General features: G+C 38.4%; 1 protein-coding gene across 1 annotated transcript; it reads left to right on the plus strand.

Moving 5' to 3' along the window:
• Positions 1 to 4,104: 4,104 nt before the first annotated feature.
• Positions 4,105 to 8,801, plus strand: LOC137173705 (sialic acid-binding Ig-like lectin 12). Its single transcript, XM_067578688.1, has 8 exons — positions 4,105 to 4,356; positions 4,707 to 4,782; positions 5,038 to 5,421; positions 5,915 to 6,220; positions 6,321 to 6,575; positions 7,172 to 7,262; positions 7,396 to 7,432; positions 8,051 to 8,801. The coding sequence occupies exons 1-8, from the start codon at positions 4,342 to 4,344 to the stop codon at positions 8,099 to 8,101; spliced, it is 1,215 nt and encodes a 404-aa protein (XP_067434789.1). The 5' UTR covers positions 4,105 to 4,341; the 3' UTR covers positions 8,102 to 8,801.
• Positions 8,802 to 9,777: the final 976 nt, after the last annotated feature.

A 9,777-nucleotide genomic window follows, 5' to 3' on the forward strand; every position in this document is an offset into this window, starting at 1 on the left:
TTAAGCATACAGGCGTGCAATGAGTTCTGTTAAACGTTTTTTAGAGTGAATTTGTCATTTGAAAACTTAAGTTTTCACAATATCTGACTTCCTTCCTCACAGGATATCATTTGAACTGTTTGTATGTAGTGTTTTAATCTCTAAGATCAGATGATATCCAGAAGCTTTTTAACCAAAAAAGATGAGCAAAGAGAAGTTTAGATGAAGAGAGAAGTTGATACATTGTTCTTTACAATTCTACCAAGATTCACAAATTGCCTCACTTCACTTCAAAGTCATGAAATTAGATGTTTCTTTCATTGTTTAGTGGTGGACTCATTTGATGAGGAAAACTTTACTTCTTGGCTCCTTTACTGTAAAACAAAATGTCTTCTGAAGGATAATCAATTAAATCAGTGGTGAGCTAATGTTACAGAGACTAACCTGTGATCAGAGAGTCTTTTTCAATGTTCTGACTGGGATGTTTAAATTTAAATAGACCGCTGTGGGGAAAAACATCTAAAATTTCTTGCTTGTGTCTTACAGTACTGAAACAGGACGGTCTTGACATAAGCAAGAACCGGCCTTCTCATAGAAAATGAAAAGGAAAGGCAAAAGAGGGAAGAGATCAGGACATGAGACAGAGATAGAGAAGAACTGAATGTGAGGGATGAAGAACTGAGTGAGAAAGATGAAACAGAAGAAGAATGAGAGGGACAGAAGCTGATGGGGAGAGATAAAGACTGAGAGACACTTTACACCTTGTGGTGTGTTTTCTCTCTGTTTACATCATTTCCAGAACAAAGACACACTCAGTAAAGTAGTTTTTGGCTATTTTCTGTCACCATTTACCTGCAGAAGTGATAAATACATTTCTCCGTTGCCACCCCATGTAAAACTTTCTAGATCTGCCACTTCTGATTACTGTACTACTGTATTTGCGGGCCTCACTTATTATTGTTGTGTTCTCATCATTCTCCACCAGGCGACACTGTTGACCACAAAGAGGCAGTTTATGGTTCAGACCTGACATTTCATTTTTTTCAAGCTCTTCTTAACAACAAAATTAAACTGCAAGTGACATTCAGTGAGTCCGCCACACTCCGATGACTGTTACTATAGCGATTCACCTGTATATATATATATCATTCCTACTATTCACAGCTCTGTACAACTGCCCCGTAAAAAAACGTGCTTCTGTTCACAAAGAAACAAGAATGCACGTTATCTGCTGCAGCACATCATCCGCAGATCACAAACGACACTATGAGTTGTTTCATTTCCACAGGACACAGTAGAAGCAGAATGTCAACAGAGCGATTGAGATCCAAGTATCATGAGACATAACATAATGTTCACTATCAATAAAATGTATTATTTTTTATTCTTAATTCTACTTGTTTGTGTGATACTTATTAAAAATGATATTCTGGTGGATCAGTTTTTGGCTGATAGATATTAAATGGTATTACTTAGTGTGGAAAGATGAACTCCATGATTAGCCTTGCTGAATTCATCTAAATTTTTATCTTTTTGCCAGGAGAGCAAGTAGAACACACTGTATGCTTTTTTTCTGCAATTTGTTCCTGTATTAACACAAAATACAGACAGCTTCATCAATAATCTGTATAAGGTTGGGCTGATTTCTTGCCTATTTTCATGTTTTGTCTCACATTTTAAGATGAAAAGACTAATATTCTCTTATCTGATTAAAGCTTGTGTGGCAGAGTCGTGCCGTAAATTGCCTCGACAACGCCACCGGGGGGATTTCACCCCGGAAATTATTAAATTGGGAGTTAGGTCCAAGCAAATAAGCAAGACACAGGTTCAATAATAAATTCCACTTAGGTAGAGAACGTGTTCAATTAAAAATACTTTATTAAACAAAATGAGAAAAAGAAACAAAGGGTAATTCGCTAAAAATGTCAGCCACCACAGCGGAACCCAGGAATTAATGGCACAGGAAGGCGAACCAAAAAAAGGGGTTGGAGACAGGGCTGAGGCTTACCAAGGCAGCACGGATCAAACCAAGGCAGGGAAATTCACAACAAAAGAAAAAACACTTGTGACAAAGCAAACCAGCGAACAAAATCGAGAGTGCGAAGGAAACCCACCACCGGGGGAGTGGACTGCTGCCTGGGTCCCCAGCACCTGTCAAATAGAAAGAAAATTAATATACAGCAAACAAAACAATACAAAAGCCCTGGTGGTGACACTACAATCTGACACAATTACATAGGCCCCAAATTAATATTTACAGAATGAAACACCCAAATAAACCAAATTGTTTTCATTCTTAACACAAATCAAAGAAGAAAATAACTAAGTAAGGGGAGTAATTATGTCAGTAAAATAAAATACACACAAACGACCAATCTAAAAAGGTACAGACTGAGCGGCCTGTACGCAGGAGTCACCACGCAGCTCGGTCAGCCGGACAGCTGAGCCGCAGGACTCAGCTGAGAAGCAGCAGCGGTGAAACAATAGTTGAAACAGCCACAACGGAGACAGCATCAAAGCCGCAGCCGTATTTAGGGGGTGGTGGACAGTGCTAAGCCACGCACCTCTACAGCCTCTATAAAAAGGGCACAAATGATTTTTATTAACAAATCTGGTGAATGATTATTTTAAGGTGAGTTCCATTCATGGTTACTACCTACCAGCGGGCACCAGCACAGCCTCCCCGACGATAGGAGGGAGAAGTTGGCCTGTAGCGTTGCTTTGCTGCAAGGCAGCAATCAACATGCCAGTCAGCTGAGAGCCACACGCACTGTTGTATAAGAAAGGCGGACAACGCCGACTCACCAAGGGAAACAAGAAGCGACCACGCCGGGCCCCGAGTGGGCCAAGCAGTCCCTCCACACCAACGGCCAACTGCACAAACACAGAAACACCAGCGCTACCAGTGCGCACACAGCACCGACTGCGCACTTAAATGGGAGAGGGTACACCTGCAGAGTGCATTACCTTTGAATAACAGTGAAGCACGTTGGCGGCAAGCAAACACGCCAAAATGCCCACACTGCTCCACCACGCCAGGCTGCAGCCACCACACAGCAGGATCATCCAAGGGAGGATCGAGAGGAAGAGGTGCGATCAGGCACCTGCCTATATAGGTGCGCTTGGTGCCACCCAGCAACAGCGCGCTAAGAACTGGCACAGTGCCACACGGTGGCATGGAGAGCCACTACATCATACGGCCACACTTGGATGATCAAGATGATTAAACAAATGATTCTTTTATCTTCGCCTCACTCATGCTAGCAGCTCTTCTAATGTCAGCATGCTAACATGCTCATAATGATAATGCTAACATGCTGATACCAAGCAATTATATTGTTAACCATGTTCACCATGTTAGTTTGACCAATTAGCACTAAACAGCTGAAGCTGTTGGGAAAGTTGTTTGTCAGTTTGTTGTAAACCAAATTATTGGACAAATGTAAGTTTTGATCTGAGGCGTTAGATGAAAAGTCAGTGGATCATTAAAGTCAGTAGGATTCCTCCTCTGAGGACCATGAATGTCTGTTCAAAGTTTTGTGCCAATCCATGCAGGAGATGTTGAGATATTTGAGTCTGGACCAAAGTGATGGACCGACAGACAGACATTGTCATCCATAGAGCCAAATATTTATATAACAAAACAAAGAAAACTTAAAATTAAACATTTAAACATTTTAATTATGAGGAAGTAGACAATGTCAAAGAGAAAACCATTTTCATCATTTACATCATCATTTGTGTTTGAGCACATATACAAAGGTTATGACAGCTGTGTAGTTGACTGCTGATTTAATGTGTCATCCAGCACAATGGTAGCTCTGTAAAAGTTACATTTTGAAACAACTTACAACTGACTTGTGTCACTTATTTAGTGATGAAATTGTAATAACACAAATAAACACATGTGAAGTGAAAGAAACATTTTCATCACTGAGGTTTTCTCATCGATCCAGTAATGCAGAGCAGCAGCACACAAGTCAGCAACAACAACTGAGTATATGTGTACGATACATGAAGTTAACATATCATCTGTTCAAATCAATACATTTTAGTGATTTGTATAATATATTCTACATATTAATGAATATAGACCTGCAGTGAGTCATGTGATTAAAATACTCAGGATATTAGCAGTAAGGGTGAGAACTGTTTGTCTATTTGTCGTGAACTCGTGTCGCTCAGGTCCAAATGAACTTTCTCTGTAGGTCTTAAAACACAGGAAGTCAACTCAGTTTTAAATTGCAAAAGCTAAAAAGACAAGTCGGTCAGTTAGACTGTTGCATCACAGCTCAGCTTAATAAACTGAAAGATTTCACTTGAAATCACCAGTCAAAGGATCTTACTGCTGCTCTGTTTTTGATGTGGGCTTGTTGGGTAAGACCTTCTTAACTTTTTAACCCAGAGAATTATATTATTCTGTTACTCCTCATGAACTGAAGTGGAAAATATTTGATATAACATCTTATTTGTTGGGCTTTGTTTTAGCAGAAATGGCATCTAAGAAATGAAAGATCACTGTAACATTTTACCATTAACAGATACCATAATCTCACTACTTTGGTATTATTTAGAATTTATATTGAATATAATATTTCATAGTTCTGCAGATTTACATCCCTGGTTTGAATTTTAAGAAAAGAATTGGTTTTAATCTAATGAATAAAAACTCCATAAAATGGTTAAAAGAAGAAAATATTCCTGCATTTTTATGTTTGTAAATCCAGGTGATGAGATTCATGGCAGCCCTGTCTACAAAGATGTTGACAGACAACATGTTACTGAGTGTCTTCTTTCTTACAGGTGAGCTGTTTGTTCACTCAGTTTTATTTTGAGACATTAACTCAAATCATTTACACTCTGAAACAAAGCAGAAAGACCAGAAACTTCTTACAACTGTTCACATCCTGACTGCAACGTCAAATGTTTTATTTTAAAACTGTTAACAGGACAAGAAAACATGCAACATTCAGCTGCTGAACTGTATTTATTGTATCATGAACCATCTCATCATGGAGATTTTTCTACTTTATGTTAATCATGACTCTGATCTCACAGGTGCTTTGGCTGCTAGTTCTGATGATTCAGACTTCTTCATTACTGCACCGCTGGAGATAAAAGCACTGAGTGGATCTTGTTTGCAAATCCCGTGTAACTTTAGTGGTCTACCGAGACAAGCATTTGACAGCAGCAGAACAACCATTGGGGTGTGGATTAAAAATGACCACAATTTTAAAAGCTATCCAAGAAATGTGATTTTCAACAGTAGTCAGACAGTTAACACCTATCCAATGAACATTACTGGAAACCTGAGTCAGAATGACTGCACAACTTTGTTTTCCAGTTTAAACACAACATATACAGACAGATACTACTTCAGAATTGAGAGCAATGAATTCAGATCAACAGCTGTTTGTGATCCTGTTCAAATAACAGTCAAAGGTAAGAGAGTTTTCTTTTTTTCAGTCATATTGTTGTTTAGAATAAAAAGGAAATCAGCTGCAGCTTTGGTCTGAGCAGCAAACACCATGGCCCTAACCTTTACTGTGAAATTAAATATCTGATGTAGACTACAAAGAAAACTCAGCTGTGGTGAAATGTGAGAGAAACCAGCCTGTGAACACATAGTCATTGGTTTGAATGTCCTGACTCACAGTTGAATAATACCTGAATATTTATACATTTAATCAGTATCAAGTTATTTCAAATCCTCCATATTCATTGAGGGACAAAGTCTAAATGAATCAGTCTTAGTTTGTTTAAGTCACTGATTTTGACAGTTACTGTCTCAATAAATGCTCACAATACTCAACAACCTCTGACAGTTTCATGTCCCATGATGTGTTTTTTTACAAATGGATGAAAATTAGCCGTAAAATAACTAACACTGACATGTAGCGTAAAGTCTGTGTTTGTGTGTGTTTTTAAACCACAGATTCTCCTCCGAGCCCCAGAATTAAAATCTCAGGTGAGCTGAAGGAGAAGGAGTCTGTCACTATAACCTGCTCAGCTTTCACTCCCTGTCCACACTCCCCTCCTAAACTCACCTGGAATCTCCAACAAGACGCTCACAACAAAATAGAGGAAAACGCAGATCGAACCTTTACGACTAAAATCCAGACGACCATCACTCTGTCTAACAAGGACGACGGATACAACATCACCTGTTCTTCCAGCTACTCTGTGAATGAAGGACAAAATGCTAAGTCAGCAAAGGAAAAAGTGACTCTCAGTGTTTCATGTAAGGCAACCAGAGTTTGTTATTGGATCCTGTCAAAACATGATGATTCATGGGATGTCAGCTGATTTTTAATGAATAAAAATAATCACATTTTCTTCAGATGCTCCCAAAGACACCTCAGCAAGGATCAGTCCATCAGGTTCGGTGTCACCATGTAGCTGGGTGAACCTGACCTGCTCCAGCAGAGCCAAACCTGCTGCCAACTTCACCTGGTACAAGATCAGCAAAGATGCAACCATGAAAGTATCTGAAGGAGACTTTTACAGCTTCAGTGTGACAGATGGAGGAGTTTATCACTGTGTGGCCACAAATGATCTTGGTAATCAGATGTCAGAGATCGATCTTACTATTAAAGGTAAATGCAGGACTGTACTGAATCCACTCTAATGTGGGACTCCAAAAGTGGGTGCACATCACTTGGTCTGCCAGATATCCTGTGAATGAAGGAAAAGATGTCAAGGCAGCAGAGTCAAAACTTATTCTCAATGTTTCAAGACGTAATTTAGATTTATCTTATGAAGACAACTGAAGGCTCCTTAAAAACGGCCCTGATGAGATGTTGTTGAGCATGAACGTCATCAATCAAAGTGTGGCGTTGCAGCAGAGCCTGACTTCTAATCTTGCATTAGGAGAGGCCAAGAGAATTTTGTTACAAAGATTAATAAGGTGTCACATTATTGTTGCATCTGTATGATGTTAAAATGCAGCAGTTGTAGAGAAAATTCATATTTCACACATTGTGATTTACAAATAACATCACCTTTCACCTCAAAGAGTCTTCTTTTACAATGATATATTCTTCTTCCGCTTTACAAATCTTTTCCCATCACTCAAAAATCTCTCCACGTCAAGTCTTCCAGACTCGGGAATGATGTTTGTTTAAAATTTGTGATGTTTTAGAAACTTAACACTTTCCATTAAGGAGAATGTGACCATGGTGTCGTGTTACAGGAGATGAACAGTTGAAATTGGTTGACGTCCACATTATACTGAAGACTGTGGGAATTGTAATACTGGTCAGTACAGTGATCATCTTTGAGTGGTGAGGCAAACTTTTTGATACTTTGCAACTACAGACAAATTTGTATGATGTTAAATGTGGTTTGGATGTTTGAGATAGATCTTTATTATCACAATATAAACAAAAAACTTCTGTCCATCTCTTTTTTTCCCAGGTGGTTCAGAACAAGACGCTCCACCAATCCAGTGAAGGTAATAAAAAAATAATTATCCGCTCAACTTTCAAAAATCCATCTTAAAATGTTCCCCAGTTGACTGACCACAGCTACAGTATGTTGCCTGTGAGATCTACTCAGTAAACATTGTGTTTATCTTATCCTGTCCTACTTCTGAGTACAAGTGTTGTTTTAATAAACCATTACAGTAACTCACAAATGTTATGCTAACATACTAAACTAAGATGGTGAACATGGTGAACATTATACCTTCTAAACATCAGCATCGTCACGGTGAGCATGTTAACATGCTGATGTCAGCTTAAAGCACGGTCAAAGTACAGCCTCACAGAGCAGCTTGCATGGCTGTAGACTCTTAGTCTTGTTGTCCTAAACTAGCATCACAGTTTATCTTTGTCACATTAATCTGCTGAATCAAAGGTGACCTTACAGTCAACACTTTGTTACATGAACAGGCAGGAAATTAGAGTTGGAGCTTTTGTGTTGACTCATTTGGTCCTGTGTGAGACTTATTGATCAACCAGCTAATTAACTGATTTGGATTTTTTCACTGATGATAAAACTCTTTCAGCTGCAGTAAATTCACTACAAATCACTAAGACCCCACTGTCTCTGTGCTGTTTCATTTCCACAGGACACAGTAGAAGCAGACTATGTCAACACAGTGATGGAGTTGTCATCATGAGCCACGAGGAGAGGAAGACCACATGTTCATTATCAATAGAATTACATGATATCCAGTATTGTCTATTCTGTATTACATGCTTATTCATCATTTGCATTTGTTAGTGTTCCACTTACAAGAAGGCAGATAACTGCTTCCTCCAGGGCAGTAAATATGAAATAGTCTTACTTTGTATAAGCTTTGAAAGATGAACAAGATGATCCCAGACTTCATCAGCATGTGAAGGTGGTTTTGTTTCTGCAGTGCATTTCTTCTTTTTTCTTCTGAGAGTCAACATAACATCTTCATTACTAATGTTGGACTGATTCATGGCACCAGTAGTTTTTCTTTTGTTTTTAAGATGTCAAAAACATAATTAAACCATGTTATTAATACAATTAATTAGTAATGAAATGAAATGACTGTTAAAATGTGAACTTTCAGATTTCTTGCCAAGAAGCTTTTCATGTAGTGTTTAGGAGAAAAGTATTTTTTATCACTTATTCTGTCATTTGTTTTAGCACATTTACACAGGTAAAGGTTGATGATAGCTGCAGATGACGGATTTCTTAATGTCACATTTACAGCACAGAAGTCAGCAAAGACACTGTGGTAACTGTGTGCAAAAAACCTTGTTATGATTTCAGCTGATTAATTGTGTCATTATTGTAATTCATGTGATATATTCTATACATATCAATAATAAAGAAGATTAAGCATACAGGCGTGCAATGAGTTCTGTTAAATGTGTTTTAGAGTGAATTTGTCATTTGAAAACTTAAGTTTTCACCAAATCTGACTTCCGTCCTCACAGGATATCATTTGCATGTGAACTGTTTGTATGTAGTGTTTTAATCTCTAAGTTCAGATGATATCCAGAAGCTTTTGAACCAAAAAAGATGAACAAAGAGAAGTTTAGATGAAGAGAGAAGTTGATACATTGTTCTTTACAATTCTACCAAGATTCACAAATTGCCTCACTTCACTTCAAAGTCATGAAATTAGATGTTTCTTTCATTGTTTAGTGGTGGACTCATTTGATGAGGAAAACTTTACTTCTTGGCTCCTTTACTGGAAAAACAAAATGTCTTCTGAAGGATAATCAATTAAATCAGTGGTGGGCTAATGTTACAGAGACTAACCTGTGATCAGAGAGTCTTTTTCAGTGTTCTGACTGGGATGTTTAAATTTAAATAGACCGCTGTGGGGAAAAACATCTAAAATTTCTTGCTTGTGTCTTACAGTACTGAAACAGGACGGTCTTGACATAAGCAAGAACCGGCCTTCTCATAGAAAATGAAAAGGAAAGGCAAAAGAGGGAAGAGATCAGGACATGAGACAGAGATAGAGAAGAACTGAATGTGAGGGATGAAGAACTGAGTGAGAAAGATGAAACAGAAGAAAAATGAGAGGGACAGAAGCTGATGGGGAGAGATTAAGACTGAAAGACACTTTACACCTCGTGGTGTGTTTTCTCTCTGTTTACATCATTTCCAGAACAAAGACACACTCAGTGAAGTAGTTTTTGGCTATTTTCTGTCACCATTTACCTGCAGAAGTGATAAATACATTTCTCCGTTGCCACCCCATGTAAAACTTTCTAGATCTGCCACTTCTGATTACTGTACTACTGTATTTGCGGGCCTCACTTATTATTGTTGTGTTCTCATCACTCTCCACCAGGCGACACTGTTGAC

The sequence above is a fragment of the Thunnus thynnus genome, chromosome 21 (genome assembly GCF_963924715.1).
Source record: "Thunnus thynnus chromosome 21, fThuThy2.1, whole genome shotgun sequence".
NCBI classification, from domain to species: Eukaryota; Metazoa; Chordata; class Actinopteri; order Scombriformes; family Scombridae; genus Thunnus; species Thunnus thynnus.

What these genes read in the sequence shown, in the direction of transcription:
- LOC137173705 (XM_067578688.1), top strand. An exon ending in GATCGATCTTACTATTAAAG is followed by an intron (nt 6,576 to 7,171) that starts GTAAATGCAGGA and finishes GTCGTGTTACAG; the next exon opens with GAGATGAACAGTTGAAATTG. An exon ending in ACAGTGATCATCTTTGAGTG is followed by an intron (nt 7,263 to 7,395) that starts GTGAGGCAAACT and finishes TTTTTTTCCCAG; the next exon opens with GTGGTTCAGAACAAGACGCT.